The 24,396-nt window shown below is 35.8% G+C and overlaps 2 protein-coding genes across 4 annotated transcripts in view; one reads left to right on the top strand and one right to left on the bottom strand.

The window, feature by feature from the left end:
- The window catches only part of STRADB (STE20 related adaptor beta), a 49,149-nt gene extending 44,007 nt beyond the window's left edge, over positions 1–5,142 (top strand). For all 3 annotated transcript variants that reach the window (XM_059928446.1, XM_059928444.1, XM_059928445.1), the window contains 2 exons: positions 4,397–4,525; positions 4,977–5,142. The gene's annotated coding sequence lies outside the window, so the exon portion shown is untranslated. The remainder of the gene's footprint in view (positions 1–4,396; positions 4,526–4,976) is intronic.
- Positions 5,143–6,741: 1,599 nt separating this feature from the next.
- The window catches only part of C2CD6 (C2 calcium dependent domain containing 6), an 81,032-nt gene continuing 63,377 nt past the window's right edge, over positions 6,742–24,396 (bottom strand). The window contains exons 9-13 of the mRNA XM_059928442.1: positions 21,618–21,764; positions 12,430–12,535; positions 10,528–10,594; positions 8,313–8,356; positions 6,742–7,143 (exon numbers count right to left, since the gene is read on the bottom strand). Coding sequence (XP_059784425.1) covers positions 6,742–7,143; positions 8,313–8,356; positions 10,528–10,594; positions 12,430–12,535; positions 21,618–21,764 — 766 coding nt within the window. The remainder of the gene's footprint in view (positions 7,144–8,312; positions 8,357–10,527; positions 10,595–12,429; positions 12,536–21,617; positions 21,765–24,396) is intronic.

The following is a 24,396-nucleotide window of genomic DNA, read 5'->3' as shown; positions in this document are numbered from 1 at the left end:
GCTGAGTAACATGCCATTGTATATATGTGCCACATCTTCTTTATCCATTCATTTGTCGATGGACACTTAGATTGCTTCCATGTCCTGGCTATTGTAAATAGAGCTGCAATGAACATTGTGGTACATGACTCTTTTCGAATTATGGTTTTCTCAGGGTATACACCTAGTAGTGGGATTGCTGGGTCGTATGGCAGTTCTATTTTTAGTTTTTTAAGGAACCTCCATACTGTTCTCCATAGTGCCTGTATCAATTTACATTCCCACCAACAGTGCAAGAGGGTTCCCTTTTCTCCACACCCTCTCCAGCATTTATTGTTTCTAGATTTTCTGATGATGGCCATTCTGACCGGTGTGAGGTGATACCTCATTGTAGTTTTGATTTGCATTTCTCTGATTAATGATGTGGAGCATCCTTTCATGTGTTTGTTGGCAATCTGTATATCTTCTTTGGAGAAATGTCTATTTAGGTCTTCTGCCCATTTTTGGATTGGGTTGTCTTTTTGATATTGAGCTGCATGAGCTGCTTGTAAATTTTGGATATTAATCCTTTGTTACTTGCTTAGCTTGCAAATATTTTCCCCCATTCTGAGGGTTGTGTTTTCGTCTTGTTTATGGTTTCCTTTGCTGTTCAAAAGCTTTTAAGTTTCATTAGGTCCCGTTTATTTTTTATTTTATTTTCATTTCTCTAGGAGGTGGGTCAAAAAGGATCTTGCTGTGATTTATGTCATAGAGTGTTCTGCCTATATTTTCCTCTAAGAGTTTTAAGTGTCTGGCCTCACATTTAGGTCTTTAATCCATTTTGAGGTTTCTTTTGTGTGTGGTGTTGGGGAGTGTTCTAATTTCATTCTTTCACATGTAGCTGTTCAGTTTTCCCAGCACCACTTATTGAAGAGGCTGCCTTTTCTCCATTGTATATTCTTGCCTCCTTTATCAAAGATAAGGTGACCATATGTGCGTGGGTTTATCTCTGGGCTTTCTATCCTGTACCGTTGATCTGTATTTCTGTTTTTGTGTCAGTACCATACTGTCTTGATTACTGTAGCTTTGTAGTATAGTCTGAAGTCAGGGAGCCTGATTCCTCCAGCTCCGTTTTTCTTTCTCAAGATTGCTTTGGCTATTCGGGGTCTTTTGTGTTTTGATACAAGTTGTGAAATTTTTTGTTCTAGTTCTGTGAAAAATGCCATTGGTAGTTTGAGGGACTGCATTGAATCTGGAGATTGCTTTGGGTAGTATAGTCATTAGTCATTTTCACAATGTTGATTCTTCCAATGCAAGAACATGGTATATCTCTCCATCTGTTGGTATCATCTTTAATTTCTTTCATCAGTGTCTTATAGTTTTCTGCATACAGGTGTTTTGTCTTCTTAGGTAGATTTATTCCTATGTATTTTATTCTTTTTGTTGCAATGGTAAATGGGAGTGTTTCCTTAATTTCTCTTTCAGATTTTTCATTATTAGTGTATAGGAATGCAAGAGATTTCTGTGTGTTAATTCTGTATCCTGCTACTTTACCAAATTCATTGATTAGCTCTAGTAGTTTTCTGGTAGCATGTTTAGGATTCTCTCTGTATAGTATCATGTCATCTGCAGACAGTGACAGTTTTACTTCTTCTTTTCCGATTTGGATTCCTTTTATTTCTTTTTCTTCTCTGATTGCTGTGGCTAAAACTTCCAAAACTATGTTGAATAATAGTGGTGAGAGTGGGCAACCTTGTCTTGTTCCTGATCTTAGTGGAAATGGTTTCAGTTTTTCACCACTGAGAACGATGTTGGGTGTGGGTTTGTCATATATGGCCTTTATTATGTTGATGTAAAAGTTCCCTCTATGCCTACTTTGTGGAGGGTTTTTAGCATAAATGGGTGTTGAATTTTTTCAAAAGCCTTTTCTGCATCTATTGAGATGATCATATGGTTTTTCTCCTTCAATTTGTTAATATGGTGTATCACATTGATTGATTTGCATATATTGAAGAATCCTTGCATTCCTGGGATAAACCCCACTTGATCATGGTGTATGATCCTTTAAATGTGCTGTTGGATTCTGTTTGCTAGTATTTTGTTGAGGATTTTTTCATCTATGTTCATCAGTGAAATTGGCCTGGAGTTTTCTTTTTTTTTTTTTTTTTTTTTCACACACACACACACTGTATTTTATTTTTACAAGAGATAAATCGACTGACACCAAGCATTGTGGAGTTTTCTTTTTTTGTGACATATTTGTCTGGCTTTGGTATCATGGTGATGGTGGCCTCGTAGAATGAGTTTGGGAGTGTTCCTCCCTCTGCTATATTTTGGAAGAGTTTGAGAGGGATCGGTGTTAGTTCATCTCTAAATGTTTGATAGAATTATTAGCCCTTTTTATAGTGGCTTTTGCAAACTGTTTTCAGACTGCAAATGAGCCAGAAAGCCAAAGACATGACCAAGAACATTTTCAAGCACTACAATAGAGTAACTGAAGTCGTCTGACTGGACTGAAAGTAACAACATAAACTGAAAAATTGTCAACCAATTATCCTCAAAAGGAGCCCAAAGTCCAGTGTTAGAAGCAGGTGGGATACATGCAATGTAAGCTCTCTCACTGCAAGGTATATGGGTCAACTCTTGAGGAGTCTTAGTGATATCACACATACCACTCCCTGCCTTCCTTAATCCTAGTCTTCAGCAGGCACTAGTGACTTTAAACTCAAAAACTCATAAATAATCAGAGCCTTTATCACTACTCTTTATGGAATATGGAATTAATCTCGCTGCCTCATGCCTGATATTTGGTATGCTAGAACTAGGTGCTTCATTCACCTTGAAAGTATTAAAATAATTTGTATTTCCCCAGGACCAAATGATTTTGATTAATCACATACAATGAGGCTCAGGAATTGTAACATATTCAGAGATTCCAAAGAAAATGCCTCAAAACCCTGCAGTATTTCTAATTAATTAACTACTTCAACAAATATTTATTGAGTGCCCATCATGGACTCATCACTACTCTAAATGGTAAGATACTGTGATGAGTAAGACTAAATCCCTACCATTTGGAACAAAGTCAAGTGGGAGTGACAGACAATAACAAGTAAAGAAACATGTAATATGATACCAGGTAATGATACAAGAAAAAAATAGAGATGGGCTAGGGTGAGTGAGTGGATAATTATTTTACTTAGAGTGGTCAGAGAAGCCCCCTCTAAGGCGGTAACAGCTGAGTAGAGACCTGAATGGTGTGAATGAATGAACCCCAAGAAGATCCGGAGAAGAGCATTCCCATCAGACAGAAGAATAGTTGTGGTGCTACTGCTAACTGTGCTGATTATACAGTAACCACTCCTGATACTGCCCTGTCACAACAGAACCTGAATTCTGCTTGTAACAGCAACGTATACAGCCCCAAATGATGAATCACTATTGGCAACCCCATTCCATTTTGCCAAATGCTAGTTTTCTCATTCTCCTTTGAAGCTAAACATAGTCATGTAAACTAATTCTAGTCAATGGGACATAAAATCTGCTGGAGGATTATTGGGTAAACTTCTGTTTCTTTGTAGAAATGAAAGGGGGCAAGTGCAAAAGAAAATTTGAATGTTCTACCCCCTGCCTTGATCTACAAATGATGCCTAGGACTGAAGCAAATATCCGGTAATAATGAAGTGACAAGGAAGACTGTGAAAAAGAGGAAAGATAAGAAAGAGCCTGGTTCCTGGGTCCTTAATGACACTGTTAAGCCACGAAACCAATGCCAGGAATCCCTACCTCATGACTTCATTGATCAGGTTCCAGTGGCATTGCCAGTAAAATGTAGTTTCAAAGTCAAGATCACAAGGCCATGAGAACTGTTGTTAACACTTCAAAAATATTTAAGGTAGTATCTTACAGACCCACTTGACTAGACAAAAAATATTCTAAGTATCTTAGGGTGGCCTCTTAGATCCTCTCTGCTAGACCAGAGAGCTTCTAAGATTCTTAAGGATATTGTGCTACAGCACCTTCACTATCAGTCAAAAGTAAACGGGGGCATGTTTTAAAGATATTTAGGGGTGTAACATTTAGCTAAGGTCATAATTTGATACCCAGGAAACCCGCAAAATCTCTAAGATAATCATAGTATCTTGGACTGAAAGGAACAGAGACAATTTAAAATGCAAAGAGGTTTTTGAACTCTTAACTTTCTACAGATAAGACATAGGCTGCAAAGCTACTCAGCTACAAATATAAGCTCTTTCTTATGGAAAAAGAAAGATTCTCAGAGGGCAGAGCCAGAGCTTCAGAATTACTATGGCTCACTGACTGCTATATGCTTCTCCTTACCCTTCCTTCACCTTTGGAATGTAAGTGCCTGTTGTTATCCTATTTCTGATTCACCATTGTATGTAGTGGACAGATAACTGGTCTCTTCAATTCACAGGTCTTAAGATTGAGAGAAGCCACGCTCAAGAAGCTTCATCTACATGAATCTGATTTAGATGATGAAATTCCGTACTTAAGCTTGAGCCTAATGCAGTAATGGCATGAAACTAAGAATCTTGGAAGCAGAGTAAGTGTATTTTGCACGTGGGAGAGAAATTACTTGGAGCTAGAGATGGTTAATCTGTGGATGGCCCCCAATGAACGACACCTTCCAAAATTCACGCTCTTATGTAGTCCCCTCCCATATTGGGTCAGGGCTGAGCCTGGGACTTGCTTTAACTAACAGAATGGAGTGAAAGTGACCCTATGCTAGTACAAAGCCTAAGTCTTAAGAGTACCTGAAGCTTCTGTTTTTGTATATTGGAAGCCCTGAGCTGCCACATAAAAAGTTCAGCTGCCCTGCTAGAAAGACCACATAGAGAGACCATATGAAGAGGTTGCATGGACAGGGGGAGGAATGATCCCTAAGATTCCAGAGAGAGAAACTGAGACAGAGAGAGAGAGAGAGAGAAACAGGCACATCAAACCAGATGTCCATGCATCCCAATTGAGCCCAGATCTACGGCTGTTTCCATCAGGGTATAAAACACATAAGTGAGCCATAATGAGTGTTCCAGCCCAGTCAAGCTCCTAGATGACTACAGGACCAGCCAACATCAAGTGGAGCAAAACAACTGCCTACCTAAGCAAAGTCAACCCATAGAATCTTGAGAAATAATAAAACGGTTATTTTAAGCAACTAAATTTTGGAGTGGTTTGTTATGGAGCAATAAATAATTCACTTATCAAATGAAAACTGAATATTTTGGAAGTCAGATTCAATAAAGAAATTAAAAGGCAAACCACAAAAACTATGAAAAAGTATGTGCCATGAATATACAAGGTTATTATCTGTATAATAAAAAGAGCTCATTATAAAACCTAAACAACATCACCAAATACTCAACAGAAAAAAATGGACAATCTACTCATCTACTCATAGGGAAAATCAAAATGGCTAATAAGCATGAAAAAGTTTTAATCATTATTTAAAATATCATTAATACTCAAATATCACTGGTCAGAATATAAAGTGGCACAATCTTTCAGGAGAGCAATTTGTCAACATGCTATTTCTATAAATATATGAGAAGATAATCACAGACACAAATAAATAGGTAAAAGAATATTAATTTCAAGCTTAATGTCCAAAAACATAGAAACTATTTTAAATTGCTGAATATCAATATTTGAGGATATCCTGCATCTTGCAAATTTTAAAGAAAATTCAGGTAACATGCTTAAAATATAATATCAAGTTTAAAAAAGCATAATATAAAATTATACATATATAGTTTGATCCAAGTTTTTAAAAATAAATAAAAGATATACATATGTTAATAACAAAGACTGAAAGGAAGTAAAATTATTAAATGTGGCAGTAGAATTATAACTACTTTTATTTTCTTTTTTATACTTCTATTTTCTAAATTTCCTATAATGACTGTGTATTACTTTCACATTCAGTAAAAACAAGAATGTTTTTCTTTTTAAGTTACATTGCTTAGCATATTGATCTAGGTAATTAGGAATAATTCCCCAACTTGAGATATTTAATAAAATTATATCTTTTGGAATTTGGAAAGGAATTTAGAAATGACCCAGTATAAACTACAATTCAGTAGATGAGAAAATAGGCCTAGGGATTCAGGTGTGCAAGCTTGCTGATGTATTTAGAGGCAGAGCCATACTTAGAACTCAGATTGTTTTCCCACTGACCAATACACATTTTTACACTGCTTTATGCTAGTGACTCAAACAAGATGTAAAGATCTAAGTAGAATAACTATCATTTTGAGAAATGCTTTTCCCTGGTGTACCTTTAAATTTTCAGATCATTCTCATTTTAAACTATAAAACTGTTTGTAACAGGGGCACATATGCTATTTCCTATAACAGTTTCATTAAAAATTTCCACTGAAATAACCTCTCAGGCTTTCCTTTGAATTTAGATTTTGCTACCATTGTTATACTTTCAGCTGAATTTTACACAAAACCATGAGACTGGTTTGTATTACCGGTTCTCAGATCACTTTGCTTTTCCTTCAAAGGTTTTTTTCCTCCTTACTTGATGAGTATTAGTAGGGTAGGAATATTTAATATACTTAGACACACTTCTACTTGGAGACATTTGACTGTATTTTCAATTTATTTATTTTTTATTAATGAATTCTTTAGTTTTTCTTAGTCTTATACTTCTAATACAAGGGCAGATACCTTTAGTTCAAGGTCTTCCTTTGGATCGTGACTTTGAAAGCTACCTTTTGATTTTGAATCTGGGGAAACAAAGCTTGTGCTCTTCCTTCAAGCTGAGCTCAGACTGTTGCTTTGCCACCTAATTTCTGTTGGAGATAAATTTAAGTTCCTCCTCTTTATTCTACCTGGATTTATATGGATATTTTTCAACTTTACCTCTGATGAAGATGAGTCAGTTTTTAAAAGGCTTGGATATCTATCTTTCAGTTTTTCTTTTCGTGGGAAGAATAGATTTTTCATTTTTATCTCCGGCATAGCTTCTTGCTGGTGTTCCTCTAAAGATGGTATTTTGTCCTCTTCTGTTAACATCAGCCTAGGAATAGTGGGCAATGGAGCATCTGTTTCCTTTGTTGACATGTCACTTTTAGGAGCAACAACATTTGAATCATCTTCACCCGACTGGTTCAAAGTTGGTAGAATCAGGCCTGTCTTATCATCGTTATCCAGTAACTAGAAAATGTATCAATAAGACAAGCTACCTATTAATCATTATCAACTAGAAAATATTTAAAACTAACAAAACTGGACTTAAAATCATTTGTACTTTTATCCTTTATTATAACAAGTTACCATCAATATTTGTAAATTATTACATTCCTTATTAGAAGAGTTGAGAAATTCTCTACTTGCCTGACACCATGGACTATAGGATATTATCCATAAAAATGATCATACTGCATTATAAAGTAGAGGTTCTCATATATTCCTATTTTATAAATCATCAGCATCTCAAAGAAGAAAACCAAGGTGTCTGACATTTTACTGTTACTATAATATCACCAATATACCATAACAAAGGAAACTTTAATAGCAAAATAGCACAAAGAACAATATCATAAAAATCACAATTATATGGTAAAATAAAGGAAATTTTAATAGCAAAATAGTACAAAGAATAGTATCATAAAAGAAAGGACAGTCTGTTAAGCCAGGTAAATTTAGCTGTATGAGAAATTCTCTATATTGTCTTTTTTTCTCTCTCTTTGGATTGTGCAAAACAGTACATACTGACCCTTCAATTGGTATTTTGGGAGCCACTGGCCCAAGAATAGAAATCATTAAATCCTATTTGTCAAGTAGTACAGAAGAATCTTTTATATTTTATTGGTTTACATAGGGGTCCACTGCCTTACGGAATTAATACCTTCTGTAAAAATAGCTAAAAAGCAAATAATATTATGTGAACTCTATTTATTTCTATTTATAAAATACAGACTATTACTTTGGAGATTATACATTATAGAGAATACACAGTTGTATTATAGAGAAAAAGTAAAGAATGTAGTTCGGTCTGTGGCATCCATTTCTAAGGTGCAGAACTTTATGCTTTCTTTTACTTGTTTCCCCCCTTCTGTTCATAAACACCTTTTGTCCCCTATATTCATATGTACTTTAAAATGTTACTATTTGATACTGAAACTTCCCTTTTAACAGTGTAATTTAAGTTAAATAAATCGTGTAACACTGTACAGATATTGTTGTAACAGAAATAACCATGAAAACTTGAATAACTTCTTGAGTGCTTTCTTCTTTCCATCTATAAATATTTCTCCATTTAAAATTATTTCATCCCTTTATAAAATAGTAACTATTAGAAGTTCTCTTTCAAGTTCCCTTACCTCATTTGGAATAGTTTCAGCTTCTTCCTTTATAAGACGGATATCTGTTAAGAAATTCATATAAGTATTTTATTATATATAAAAAATAAACATTATTTATATGCATTAACAAAGTATTACAGTTTTTCTCACCGAGAATAGGAGCAATTTAAATCAAAGCAGTTATTCAAACATAAACACTACATATTTAGTAAAAACAGGCTGATGAATCTCTGGGAAGATGGAGGCGTAAATGAACAAGTGTGGAAATGAAGTGAAAACATGTATAAAATGATAAGATTTCAGATCCCTCAATATAAGACATAAACACAGGCATGTACTATATTTTACTAAAAGTCAAGAGGAAATAAAAATAAATCCCAGATGGTCAGTGATAAGGTTGGGATTGGAAAAAAAGAGTAAAGTTGTATGTAACCAGAAAAAATTGGACCATTCAAGAGAGGCTAACTGAAGCACTTGTAAAATTTTCCTAGAAATATAAAGAATACATATTTAGCAAACAAAAAAGAAAATTCTAAAAGGGAAAGGGAATAAATAATTGAGATACAAAGGGATGCATAAGTCTAGTAAAAAACAAAATTTATTAAGGTCACTATTAGCTGCATGACTGCTGTCAGCTCATTTTTCTGAGCCTTGGTTTTCTTACATGTAAAATAGATTAGCGATAGCTTATCTTATAGGTATGTTACAAGTATATACAATGGGAGCAGCAATGTGGCTAAATGCTTGAGTTCTTGGGTCAAATAGACTAGGTTCAAATTAATGGCTGTGTCACCTCTCATTGACTTGATCCTCAGTTTTCTCATCTGTAAATAGGTGGATAAATAATAATAGCACCCTCGACTGACTGCTCTGAGTACTGAGTTACAAAATCCAAGTAATGTGCCTGGAACCCAATGAGTGATCAGTAAATGTCAGCTGTAACTATAGGGAGCTACTGGAATGCCAAAAGGAAAGAAGTCACTAGAGGATCCAATGGGACTTGAAATAAACTCCGTGGATAAGTGAAAAAAAGTAAAAAAAAAAAAAAAAAAAAAAATAGTAACCACCAGTGTGTGAGAGAGGTTAACCTCCAATATTCAACAACAATATTGAAGAGGGAAGTTGTGATTCTCCTACAAACTAAAACCTGAATGTTTCAGTGAAACAGTAGATTAAAGATGAAATTAGCTCTGCTAGGCTGGTTGATCCTCAGAGGTTAAGAAATGAATATATCAAAGCCTGAGGTAGCCGGGGAAGTAGAATTAGAGAAGTAACCTGTGGCCAAAGTCTTATAACAATAAATCAATAATCCACACCAGCAGAATCCAAGATTTTAAAGATAGAGTATTATGCATCTATTTTAACTTACTTTCTAAATGAATCTTTTAAGAGAGATTTTTCTTAAAGACTGCATGAACAGTATCTTCTATTAATTAAATATCTTACTGATAATTTGTGCAAAGTTCTCACATTTAATGTTAATTTAATTTCCTGTCCTGCTCTCTCTCCTCCTCCCTTTCTCTTACACACACACACACACACACACGCATGCACATACACACATCCTCCACATAAAAGAGACCAAAAGGGGCTTCCCTGGTGGCACAGTGGTTGAGAATCCACCTGCCAATGCAGGGGACACGGGTTCGAGCCCTGGTCTGGGAAGATCCCACATGCCGCAGAGCAGCTAGGCCCGTGAGCCACAACTACTGAGCCTGCGCGTCTGGAGCCTGTGCCCCACAACAAGAGAGGCCGCAACAGTGAAAGGCCCGTGCACCGTGATGAAGAGTGGCCCCCGCTTGCCACAACTAGAGAAAGCCCTCGCATAGAAGCGAAGACCCAACACAGCCAAAAAAATAAATAAATAAATAAATGAATAAATAAGTCAGGAGAAATGATTTAAAAAAAAATGAGACCAATAGCTCTACAGTTAACAATGTTTAACAAAAATACCTTTTCATAGATTATAGGTAAGATTTAACTTTTTCTTGTTCTTAAAGAGGAAAGGAGTATTAAAGATAAAAATAAAAATAACTCTTAATTGGGTCTAAGTATTTTCTTTGGAGTGTTACGAAATAAATACTATATACCAAAACTATAATGAAATGTATTTTTATTTCCTAACAAAAAATGAAGTATACTTAAAGCAGATTGCTAGTTTTCTTTTTGTGATATAACCACCCTGTTTTAATTATCTTAATAATAAATACAAAAGGTAAATTAGTTTCTTAACCTGATGTTACAATATCTGTAGGTCTGTCTTCCAATTGGCTTTCAAGTACCTCATTGGTATTACTTTCCTAGAAGAAAAAAACATATTGGAGAAATGTTTAAAGAGCTAAAACATTTTTTCCTGCTTTCATAACTTTTTTAAATACTTTAAAAAAATTTACAGAAGACAAGAAGAATATGGGTTTGTGAGAAAAGCAAACAGTACTGTTTTAAAGACAGGCACACCCTGGCTAGGAGTTAACGGTCCAGGAACAGAAAACCCAAGAATTGATAGGGTTTCTGAATGATGAATGCATGACAGGAAAAGATTACAAGACAAATGACATAATGTTTAACTTCAAGGGGTATAAGAGGATACCCATGGGAAACAGATCACTTTTTTATTGGAATACATTATGGTCTATCAGTTGCAAAGTGATGTGGATCTTTATAAAATTCCAAGAAGAATTATAAGGTGGAGTGACCACTGGCTCTTATAAAATACTGATTTTTCAATGAAAACCCAAAGTTCAGAGTCCCTTTAATGAAAAGCCCCACAGAATTTCCCTAAAATACTAATTCTGTATTAGCAAATGCTAATCAATTTATTTTATCACAGCACAATCCTGCCCAATTATCTCAGAGGCATTGAAAAACACGAATATATCAATATGTTATGACTACCATTTCAAAGCTGTGATTTTAGTCAATGTTTTCTCTATTCACTGAAATCCCTATGAATCTTTTACTGCCAGGTCAAAATGTATAGATTAGATAGTACTTCTAAATAGTAAATCTTACTTATATATCTGATAAGGGTCTAGTGTCCAAAATATATAAAGAACTCTTACAACTCAACAGTAAAAATACAAATAGCCTAATTAAAAAATCAGCAAAAGATATGAATAAAAATTTATTCAGAGAAGATATACAAATGGCCAGTATTCACATGAAAAGATGTTCACATCATTGGTCATTAAAGAAATGCAAATCAAAATCACAATGAGATACCACTTCAAACCCACTAGGATGGCCATAATTAAATTTTTTTAAAAAAGGAAAATAACAAGTGTTGTAGGAGATATGGCACCCTCATGCATTGCTGGTTAAATGTAAAATTGTGCAGCTGCTGTGGCAAACAGTTTGGTAGTTTCTGAAAAAGTTAACAGAATTAGGATATGATCCAGCAATTCCACCCCTAAGTATATACCCAAGAGAATTAAAAACATACATGCACACAAAAACTGCACATGAATGTTCATAGCAGCATTATACATAATAGCTAAAAAGTGGAAACAACCAAATGTCCATCAACTGATGAGTGGATAAAAAAATGTAGTATATCCAAACAATGAAATATTATTTGGCAATGAAATGAAATGAAGTATTGATACATGCTACAATAGGGATGAACCTTAAAAACACTATACTAAGTGAAAGAATCAAGTCACAAAGGACCATATATTGTATGATTCCATTTATATGAAATATCTAGAACAAGCAAATCTATAGAGACATAAAGTACATTAGTTGTCGTCTAGGGCTAGCAGGGCATGAGGGGTTTGGAGGATATAGGCTAAGAGGTATGGGGTTTCTTTTCGGGGTAATGATAATGTTCTCTGATTGTAGCGATGGAAGCACAACTCTGTCAATATACTTAGGGTCACTGAATTGTACACTTTAAGTGGATGAACTATACAGTATGTGAATTATATCTCAACAAAGCTGTTAAAAACTAAACTTATAAATTATTAATCAATATTTATTGAATGTCACATTATCAAAATAGGAAAGTGCATGAACTATGAGTAGCATTTTATAGAGAGGGAACAAATTAACAATATCTGATCATTATTTTTAATTATCATAATTTTAAAATAAAAAGTAAAAATCTATGTACGGAAGAATGTATTATGTTAATTACCTTAGATTCTTTACGTTCCAATCTTGGGGTAAGAACTCCTTCTAAGTAGCTAGCTTTTTCTATCCATGTACTCAGACGTCTATATTCTTTTTTCATTTTTTCTAGCCTAAAGAAAAATCAGTTACAGATTTAAAAAGTGACAGAAGAATATATATGGTATGAAACAAAGAACAACACATACAGTATGATACATTTATAAAAAGTTCTTAAAGAAGAAAACCAACAATATGTTGTTTAAGGACACATAGGAAAAGGAATGATTATGACAAAAATCAGGGTAGTAGTTACCTGGGGAGAGTTCGGGAGAGGGATGTAATCTCATAAGGGCACACAAAACACATTATAATATTGGTAATGTTGTATTTCTTAACCCGAATTGTAAATATCTAGGCAATGGTCTTATTATATTTATTTAAGTTATACATACATATTTAAGAAATTATTCTATATATATTGCTCTCATTTAAACTATATATATATATTTTATAAATTATTCAACAAATATATGATATCTTCTGCAAAAAAACAAATGAAAAGATAGGAATTTAGTTTTTAATCCAAATTTCAAAAAGCTTTCATAATCTAAAGATATAATCGACAAGAATTAAATGGAAAAGAGGAAATGTTTCTCAATTCATTAGGACACTATGACCTTGACAATAAAGCATAACAAGGACATTACAAAGAAGGAAAATTAGTCTAATCTCATTCACAAACATAGATGCAAATGTTACAAATAAAATATAATTTTAGTACAAAAAATGTAGTGGTATAAGGAAAATATAATATACCATGAACCAGTTGGCTTTATCCCAGGAATATAAGGATATTTTGACATTAACAACAGAACGTTTAATTTAAATACAATTTAACTGATTAAAAGAGAAAAATAATTTGGCAAAATACAACATCCATTCATGATTAAAATAGAAAACTCTTAGAAAACTAGGAACAGAATGGAATAATTTACTTAATCTGGTACAGGACATCAACCAAAAAACCTATATAAATAATGTGCTTGACTATTAAATGCTAGAAGCATTGCCATGAAAGATCCTGAACAAAACAAAGATGTCCACCCTTACCATTTATAACAGACATTGACTGGAGCTTCCAGCCAGCATAGAATGCCAAGAAAACAAAACTAAAGATTAAGGACTGGGAACAAAGAAACAAAATTGTTATTACTTGTAGATGATATGATTGTTTAAATAAATTCCCCCAAATGATACCACAAATAAGTTATTATGAATATGAAAGTTTAGCAAAAAGGAAAATTCCAAGAAGATGATGGCAGCAGAAGTAGCATAGTTTTTGAATCCTCCCAAATATCTACATAAAAACATTCAGAGTATCTAGGTAGCAAACCCAAAAACTTATAGGCAACATTTACAACAAAATCACGTGACAAGGTTTCCCTATTAACCCCATATACATAAGACCTTCATGGTATCAGTGAATATATGGGAGAAAGCAACGGGTATAAAAGGGGCATCTGATGAATGTGAGAATAAGAGAACCCCAAATAGCCAACAGGTAGTCACAAGAAAGCACAGCCAGCCAGCTTGAGAATAGCAGTTGAAACTGGGAGGGTTTTGCTCATTCCAATAGTGGGTGAGTACAAAGCATTCATGATAAGAATTAAAGGACTGGAGTAGTCTAACCACTGAGAATGCTCAAAACTGACCAGCCAGGTCTCTACTTAGGGACAGGGCCTCAGAAAACCTTGAAAGAAGGTCACTGTATTTTTAAACACCAAATAAAAACTTCAGAAGTGGGAGCTCTGTGAAGCTAGAAAAGCTTTCAGAACCAAGCTTCTACAAAAAATTCAGGAAAATTAATTTCATATAAAATTGAGCAACAGAGAATTATCAGGGCCAAATTCCAAAGTAGTTATAAGAAGATAATAAGGATCAAAATAACATTCTTAGATTGCAGAAACACACAACAAAGATACATGGGAGTCAGTGAGCAGAGGGAGGAGAGGGGGACCCATTCTGCTAGGAAGAAGGGGGTTGGGTGGTGCTGCCACTCAAGAGAAGGCAGAGCAACAGCCATTGCTGTCACTGGAAGCCAAAGAAGTCGAGGTTCTGCAGGTAGAGCTCAGGGAGCCACTCTGAATGGAGAAGCATTATAAGGATCCAGATGTGTTCTACTAAGCCAAGAACTGAAGAAATTTGTGGATGCCAGTCCAAGATGATGAAGAGACTCCTGAACTCATTCATCTCCTCTCAGAGATACACCAAATCTATAGTTGTACAAGGAGCAATTCCTGCTGAAAGAAATCCAGAAATAGCTGAGCAGCTCCTAAACACTGGACGAATGAGAAAATACCCACAGCAAATGGGTAGGAAAGGCTGAGATACACTCTCACCATAAACCTAACCCTGGCACCATGTCATACAATTGGGAAGGAACTTCCAATTCCCAGCATCTCTTTGAGGAGAGAAAGGTTTGGACCCCACAATGAGTGCTCTAACTTTCAAGACTGCCACTTGAGGGACAGGCCCCCAAAACACCTAGCTAGGTCACACCTAGCTTGTGACCATGAGACCCTCAAGGTTAAAACAAAATAAGAACTATTTCTATTAAGAAATAGTTCTTAATGGGTTCTCTAGGACTTGCCATGGTTATGTGCCAAGGGCTCAGCACAGAGTAGGCAAAAACTCTCCATCTCCCAGTCTTTCCCCAAAAGAAGCCTACTCACATTCTGTAAAAGTTAATGTTTGAGGGTCAGGCTTCTAATTTAGCATGCTTCTAGGGGCTGACTGCAATCCTCCCTGGAAACCAGGGAAGCCAGCAGACACTGCATCTCTCTTCTCCCTCTAGCCTGATCCAGATCACCAGTATCTCCAAGGAAAAGTTTGTACATACAACTGGCACCCCAGATTTTGTGGCTGCCACCCAAGGCACAAGCCCCCAGGTTGCCTGATGTCATAGTCAACAGGGTTTGCATTTACCAGTCTACAGGACTATAGTACACAAAGAAGCAGTTTTTATGGGTGCAGGTGCACCACCAACCCTGTGACTATACAAACAGGCCCAGCACAGAGGGAAGAGGAAAAAAAAGTTCTCCAGTTTCTCCCTGAAAGGGCTCTAACTACATACTTTCCCAGCATCTACCTGGGGGTTCAGCTTCCAATCAGCCTGAATCTAGGTGCTGACTGAGATCTCCCCTTTGGGACACTGACAAGTCTTGACATGCCCTCAACTATTGGAAGGGTGACTAAGAACAAACAAGGTGACTTGGACCATCACAAAGGTTTGAGGGACAACCAAGAACTTGGGCTGGGCTGATGGTAAGGTTCCTTTCCTACAATGAGGTCACAACATCAAAACTTAGAGAGGTGGTTGTTTTATCTAATGTTCAGAAACCAACACAGAGAGTCAAGGAAAATGAAGTAAGAGAGGAATAAGTCTTAAGCAAAGGAATAAAATAAAACTCCAGAAAATAAGTTCCAAACAAAAGAACAAGATAAAACTCTAGAAACAGACATTAATGAAGCAGAGATAAATGACTTACCTGACAATGAATTCAAAATAATGGTCATAAAGATGCCCATCAAGGTCAGAAGAAAAATGCATGAACAAAGTGAGAATTTCAACAAAGAGAAAATATAAGAAAGTACCAAAGAGGACCTTCCCTGGTGGTGCAGTGGTTGAGAATCTGCCTGCCAATGCAGGGGACACGGGTTCGAGCCCTGGTGTGGGAAGATCCCACATGCCGCGGAGCAACTAGGCCCGTGAGCCACAATTACTGAGCCTGCGCATCTGGAGCCTGTGCTCCGCAACAAGAGAGGCCGCGACAGTGAGAGGCCCGCACACCGCGATGAAGAGTGGCCCCCACTTGCCACAACTAGAGAAAGCCCTCGCACAGAAACAAAGACCCAACACAGCCATAAATAAATTAATTAATTAATTAAAAAAAAAAAAAAAAGAAAGTACCAAAGAGAAATCACAGAGCTGAAGAATACAATAACTGAACAAATGATATGACCAGCAAGAAGGGGTTAATATCCAAAATATATAAACAGCTCATATAACTCAATATCAAAAAAACAAACAACCCAATCAAAAAATGGGCAGAAGACCTGAGTAGACATTTTTCCAAAGACGATATACAGATGGCTAACACACACAAAAAAGACGCTTAATATCACTATTAGAGAAATACAAATCAAAACAACGAGATATCTCTTCACACCTGTTAGAATGGCTATCATCAAAAAGTTTACAAATAACAAATGTTGGTGAGGATGTGGAGAAAAGGGAACACTTTCACACTGTTGGTGGGAATATAAATTGGTGAAGCCACTATGGAAAACAATATGGAGGGTCCCCAAAAAACTAAAAATAGAACTACCATATGATCCAGCAATTCCACTCCTGAGTATAAATCAGAAAAATTGAAAACCCTAATTTGAAAAGATACATGCACTCCAATGTTCATAGCAGCACTATTTACAACAGCCAAGATATAGTAGCAACTCAAGTGTCCATCAACAGAAGAATGGACAAAAAAAGATTTATACATACACACAATGGAATATTACTCAGCCATAAAAAAGAATGAAATTCTGCCATTTGCAGCAACATAGGTGGACCTAGAGAATATTATGCTTAGAGAAATAAATCAGAAAGAGAAAGACAAATACTGTATGATATCACTTATTTGTGGAATCTAAAAAATAAAATGAATGTATCTAGCAAAACAGAAACAGACTCACAGATACAGAAAACAAACTAGTGGCTACCAGTGGGGAGAGGGAAGAAGAAAGGGGCAAAATAGGGGTATGTAATTAAAGGATACAAACTACTATGTATAAAATGGATAAGCAATAAGGATACATTGTACATCACAGGGAATTATAGCCATTATTTTGTAATAACTTTTTAGAATTTAATTAAAAAAAATTTTTTTGGCCATGCCACGCAGCATGCAGGATCTTAGTTCCCCAACCAGGGATTGAACCTGCACTCCCTGCAATGGAAGCATGGAGTCTTAACCCCTGGACCACCAGGGAAGTCCCTGTAATAACTTCTAATGAAGTATAATTTATAAAAATACTGAATCACTATGCTGTAGACCTGAAACTAACATAATATTGTAAATCAACTATACTTCAATTAAAGAATTCATTGTCAAACATCAAAAAAAAAGGGAATCAGCTGTGCTTCAGAAAGAGAAATTAAGGAAACAATCCCATTTACAATCACATCAAAAAGAATAAAATACCTAGGAATAAATCTAACTAAGGAGGTCAATGACCTGTATTTGGAAAACTATAAGATACTGATGAAAGAAATTGAAGATGATACGAACAAACAGAAAAATATACTTTGCTCATGGGTTGGAAGAATTAGTATTTTTTAAAATGACCATACTACCCAAGGCAATCTACAGATTCAGTGCAATCTCTATCAAAATAACAATGACATTTTTCACAGAACTAGAACAAATAATTCTAAAATTTGTATGGAAACACAAAAGTCCCTTATTACCCAAACAATCTTGAGAAAGAAGAACAAAGCTGGAGCTATGACATTCCTGATTTCAAACTACACTACAAAGTTACAGTAATTAAAATAGTATGGTACTGGCACAAAAACAGACACATAAATCAATAGAACAGACTTAAGAGCTCAGAAGTGAACCCATACTTACATGATCAATTAATTTATGACAAAGGAGGCAAGAACATACAATGGGGAAAAGACAGCCTCTTTAGTAAATGGTGCTGGGAATACTGGACAGCTACATACAAAAGAATCAAATGGGACTACTTTCTCATACCACATACAAAAAATAAACAAATGGATTAAAGACATAAATGTCAGACCTGAAACCATAAAACTCTAGAAGTAAACATAGGCAGTACACCCTTTGACATTGGTCTTAGCAATATTTTCTTGGATATGTCTCCTCCAACAAGGGAAACAAAAGCAAAAATAAACAAATAAGACCTAATTAAACTTACAAGCTTTTGCACAGCAAAGAAAACCATCGACAAAATGTAAAGCCAACTTACTGAATGGGAGAAAGTATTTTCAAACAATATGATTGATAAGGGGTTATTATCTAAAATATACAAAGAACTCATACAATTCAACATCAAAAAAGCAAACAATCTGATTAAAAAATTGGCAAAGGACCTGAACATACACATTTCCAAACAAAACATACAGATGGTCAACAGACACATAAAAAGAGGCTCAACATCAATAATCATCAGGGAAATGCAAATCAAAACCACAATCAGATATCACCTCACAGAATGTCAGAATAGGCATTATCAAAAGACAACAAATAACAAGTGTTGGTGAGGGTGTGGAGAAAAGGGAACCCTCCTGCACTGTTGATGGGAATGTAAATTGGGACAGCCACTATGGAAAACAGTATGGAGGTTCTTCAAGAGATTATAAATGGAACTACCATACAATCCAGCAACTCCACTTCTGGGTATTTCTCCAAAGAAAACACAAACACTAATTTAAATAGATATATGCATCCCTATGTTCACTGCAGCATTATTCACAATAGCCAAGATACAAAAGCAACCTAAGTGCCCACTGATAGATGAATGGATAAAGAAGATGTGGTATATATATATATATATGCAATGGTGTATCAGCCATAAAAAAGAATGAAATCTTGCCATTTGCAACAAAAAAGGTATAGCGCTAACTGAAATAAGTCAGACATAGAAAGACAAGTACTGTATGATTTCACTTATATGTGGAATTTAAAATTCAAAACAGATGAAGAAACATAAATCAGAGACAGAATCATAGACACAGAGAACAAACAGAGTGGAGGGGAGTGGAAGAGGAGTGAAATAGGTAAGGGAAATTAAGAGATACAAACCTCCAGTCACAAAATAAACGGATCACGGGGATGAAATGTACAGCATGGGGAATATAGTCAAAAATAATGTAATATCTTTGCTGACAGATGGTAACTAGACTTATCATGGTGATCATTTTGTAATTTATAGAAATGTTAAGTCACTGTGTTGTGCACCAGGAACAATATAGTGTTGTAGGTCAATAATACTTCAAAAAATGAAAGAACAAACTCATAGAAAAAAGAGATCAGATTTGGGGTTACCTGAGGCAGGGGGTGGGGGAGGGGGAACTGGATGAAGGTGGTCAAAAGGTACATACTTCCAGTTGTAAGATAAATAAGTACTAGGCATTCAGTGTACAACATGATTAACATAATTAGCACTGCTATAGGTTATATATGAAAGCTGTTATGAGAGTAAATCCTAAGAGATCTCATCACAAGGAAAAATCTTTTTTCTTTTATTTTGAATCTATATGAGATTATGGATATTCGGTAATCTTATCATGATAATCATTTCATGATGTATGTAAGTCAAATCATTAAGTACTGCTTAAACTTATACAGTGCTGTGTATCAATTATATCTCAATAAAACTGAAATAAAAATAAATAAATATTATGTGGAACCTAAAAAATGGTACAAATGAACTTATTTACAAAACAGGAATAGAGTCACAAATGTAGAAACAAACTTATGGTTACCAGAGGGGAGGGGGGAGAGAGATAAATTGGGAGATTGGGATTGACATATATACACTACTATGTATAAAATAGATAACTAGTAAGGACCTATTGTATATAGCCCAGGGAACACTACTCAATACTCTGTAATGACCTATACGGGAAAAGAACCTAAAAAAGAGTGGATATATGTATATGTATAACTGATTCACTTTGCTGTACACCTGAAACTAACACAACATAAATCAACTATACTCCAATAAAAATAAATAAATAATAAATGTTATTGAAAGAATAAAACATAGGACTAGGGGAAAAAGGGGTTCCTTGATCACTCAACTCAATGTTTATGAATTAATTTATAAGTCTGAGTAAAATATGCATATACATAAACACTATTTTTAAAATTTCAGGAGTTCTGTTTCTGGCAATGATGGAATAGATTATTTCAGACCATCTCACTGCACAACTGAAAAAGCTAGACAAAGTATTTTAAAATTTTTTCTTTGGAAGTATCAGTCAGTTATAAAGGCAGCAAGAATTTGCAAATCCAAGATGCCAGACAGAAAGGAAGTCTGGAGACTTTGAGCCCATAATTTGGAGCCATTTTCCTTCAAGGCATTTGAGGTAGCCAAGAGTTAAGAGCTTTGAGATAAATATGTAAGAATGACGGAACAAAAACCAGAGTTCAGCCCCTGTTGAGGATGAGAAGCCATGGTAAACACCTAGGCTTTCAGTTGGGGCCCTAGAGGGCTATACCCCAAGAATAAGTGCCTCCTTAAATATTGTACCCTGGTTGCCTCACACTAGTCCCGGCCTTGATGTTAAGAATAAGAGTAAACCAGAAAAAGACTAATGCCCACAGAAACTAAAGCCCAAATCATTTCAAATCATTTCAGTCTCATCTCAATTGAATTAAGGTGATCTGGGATCGCTAGTGTTCCCAGGCTAGCTGGCTGCCAGATGCAAATGTATATATTATCTGTAAAAATATATAATCAAGAGCCTCAAATTAGTTCTACAGATTTTCAAATACAATGTTTGGCACTTGATAAAAACAACTAGGCATATGAGAACATAAGATTTGACTAAAAACTCTGAGGGAAAAAAAACCAACAATAGGTATAGACTTATAGGAAATCCAAATAATCAAGTTATCAGAGATGAACTTTGAAATATAATGATTAATATGTTCAAAGAATTAAAAGATAAGACTGAGGATTTTGGTAGAGAAGTGGAACTATAAAGTAAATGAAAATTCCATAACAAAAGGAAATAACTGAAATTAAGAATTCAATTGGCTTAACAGCAGATAAGAGACAAAGAAGAAAGAACAAATGATTATAAGACAGGTCAGAAGAAAATATCTAAAGCATAGAGATAAAAGATGGGAAATACAGAAAAGAGTATGAGACCTATTGACTATATTGTTGAGTGAAGAGGCAGAGAAAGTATTATACTTTCTCCCGTATTAATGAGTTCTCACCCCTTTTCTTGCCAGATCATTGACTTTTTAAAACAAACACTGAACCCATGAAATATCACCATGATGAACGTTTCTGGACCAATAGCAAGCCTATGTCTCAAAGGAAAAATTAATATACAAATAACACATAAATAAGATGAAAAATTTTTTGTTTTGTTTTTTTTTTGTTTTTTACCTTGCCCGGGGTTGTTGCTGAAGTTTTTCAAGTCGTACTACAGATGGCTGGTTGGATTGGGATGCTGTAGTTGGCACCCCAACAGAAACATTCAGGTCTGGGGATAAGAATGCTGGATATTCTATTGGTTGTGGTATAATAACATTTCTGGAAAATGGTAATAAAGTTAAAATTGTACAAAAGTCCACTTCTAAAATCAGTGTTAGCTATCAGACCCAGACCTCTCTCCCTATCTCTAGATCCAAATCTCTATCTCATGGCCCAGTCAAGTTGACACAAAAAACTAACCATCACAAGTCCACCCCTTGTCAACTTGGTACCCATAAACATCTTACAACATGCTTAATCTCCAAATGAAAACAGTAACAAGGTCATAATTAACCTTACATGATACAACTCTCCTGTATACACACAGCCAAAAACTCACTAGCCCCTTCCTCAGAAAAGGATGTAAAGTCCTTGGGTGATGTTTACTCTTCTCCTTAATATCCTGAAACTTAAATAACTATGATGTAAGGTTAACAATACTTAAATACTATGATATAAATAAATATGTATTATGTTACATGATAAGGAGATGAGAGGGAAGAAAAACATATATATAAATTTTTTTTCCAGGTCACTGAGTAAATGGGCCAGAGTAGCACATCCAAAGGAATATGTTGCCTCCAAAACCCAAGAGGCCCACTAGGTGTTATGCCTCTTTTTTTGGTTGTAGGAGAGCCCAGATACAACAACTTACCCTTCACCTCAGCAGGAATATCTTGACAAGCCCCATACCTGGATCCCTAAAATTTCACTGAGGTAGAAAGCCCTCGAATTTTATCAGATTTATTTCCCACCTTCTGACATGCAAATATCTTACCAATAAGTCTAGAATAGTGCCACTTCTTGCTCACTAGGTCCAAACAGCATAATGTCATTACTGTAAGGGTGAGTGTGATATCTTATATAAGAGAAAGTGATCAAGATTCCTGTCTACTGTATTATGACATAGGGCTGGAGAGTGATGTATCTCTGAGGTAGGACACTGAAAGTATACTGCTGGTCTTGCCTGTGGAAATAAAACTGTTTTGGATGGTCTTTATTAACAAGTATGGAGAAAAAAGCATTTGCCAGATCAAGAGTTGCATACCAGGTACCAGGGGGTGTGCTAATTTGCTCAAGCAATGAAACCACAAGTGGTACAGCAGCTGCATTTGGAGTCACCACCTGGTTAAGCTTACAATAATCTACTGTCATTCTCCAAGATACCTCTCTTTTCTGCACAGGCCAGATAAGTGAGTTGAATGGGGTTGTGATGGGAACCACCATCCCTGCACCTTTCAAATCCCTATGGTGGCACTAATCTCTGAAATCCTTCCAGGTATTGCTTTTGGTTTACTATCAGTGGTAGGTCTAGTGGCTTCCATTTAGTCTTTTCCACTGTAATATCCCTCATTCCACAGGACAGGGAAGGTATCCACCAACTGTTGAATGCATATATTCTAATTATGCATTCTGGAACTGGGGAAATAACGATAGGATGGGTTTGGGGACCCACTGGGTCCCCCATGAGATGAATCAGAGTTAAAACTCCATTGACCACATGACCTCCATAAGCCCCTATTCTAACTGGTAGACAACAGTGACATTTTGGGTCTTCTGGAATTAGTGTCAGTTCAGAGCCAGGGTCCAGTAGTCTCTGAAAACTCTATTTCTTTTTCTCTGATGCACAGTTACCCTGGTAAAAGGCTGTAGTTCCTTTGGGGGAATGCTGGGAGAAAGATTAACATAATTTTTGGCACTGTACTGAGGTCTCTCCTCAAGGGGATCAGGCTTCCCCTTCATTCAAAGGGTTCTGGGTCTGTAAACTGGTTCAAACTGGGAACTGATTGAGAAGCTCTGTTTTTATGATTTAGGTTAGACTTTTGTTCATTTGACCTAGAACTTTTCTGCTGATACAGATCAAGTAAGAATTTAGTAGGCTTCCTGTATATTCTATTTCTAGGAATATCATGATCAACTAGCCAATGCCATAGGTCTACATGAATCAGACTATTTTGGTTGCTGCTTTGACCCTGCTGTCCGTCACAGTAACCACACCCACCTTGCCACTTCAGGATCCAATTCCTCCCAGTTCATTTAGGTTTTCCAGTTCAGTGACTGCAGTTCCCACTGCAAGGTCTGGCCTACAGAGAAGAGCAATCACAGGGCTCTTCAAGGGTGGGGATTCCCTCACAAACTTATTTGTCACAGTCATGGTGAAAGGTGTGTCTTCTGTAGCCTCCCAGGGTGAATAAGTGGGTCTTAAATGACAAATCCATTCTAACACTACAATCTTCCTAAACCTTTGAATTCCTTCCTCTACATTAAACTAAAGTAGATCTGGCATTTTCAATTCACTCACAGTGGGCTATCTTTTGGTCCACGTTTCAGTAACCAACAAAGTGTTAGAGTCCTTTGTAACTCCCCAAGCTGCAAATTAAACGTAGAATCTCTGCTTAGTGAGCCCATATCCATAAATTTGATATGATCCAACTTTATGATCCTGCCACCATTATCCCATACCTTTAATATCCCCATACTCTCTCACATGTCCCCTGGATTTTTATATATATAAATTAGAAAACTCAAGCAGTTCTTTTTGGAGTGTAGTGTACTTCCTCATGGGTCACACTTTGAACCTCACCTTTAGGGGCTTGCTGGAACTTGAGTCTAGTTACAGGCCTAGAAGCAAAGAGGGGCCGTGGGGGTGAGTCTTGAGGAGAATCAACATCGTCTTGCATGGCAACTGCCT

This window comes from Balaenoptera ricei, chromosome 7 (genome assembly GCF_028023285.1).
Source record: "Balaenoptera ricei isolate mBalRic1 chromosome 7, mBalRic1.hap2, whole genome shotgun sequence".
Lineage (NCBI taxonomy): Eukaryota > Metazoa > Chordata > Mammalia > Artiodactyla > Balaenopteridae > Balaenoptera > Balaenoptera ricei.
The sequence above is the reverse complement of the archived record's forward strand: the minus strand, read 5'-3'. Positions and strand labels throughout refer to the sequence as shown.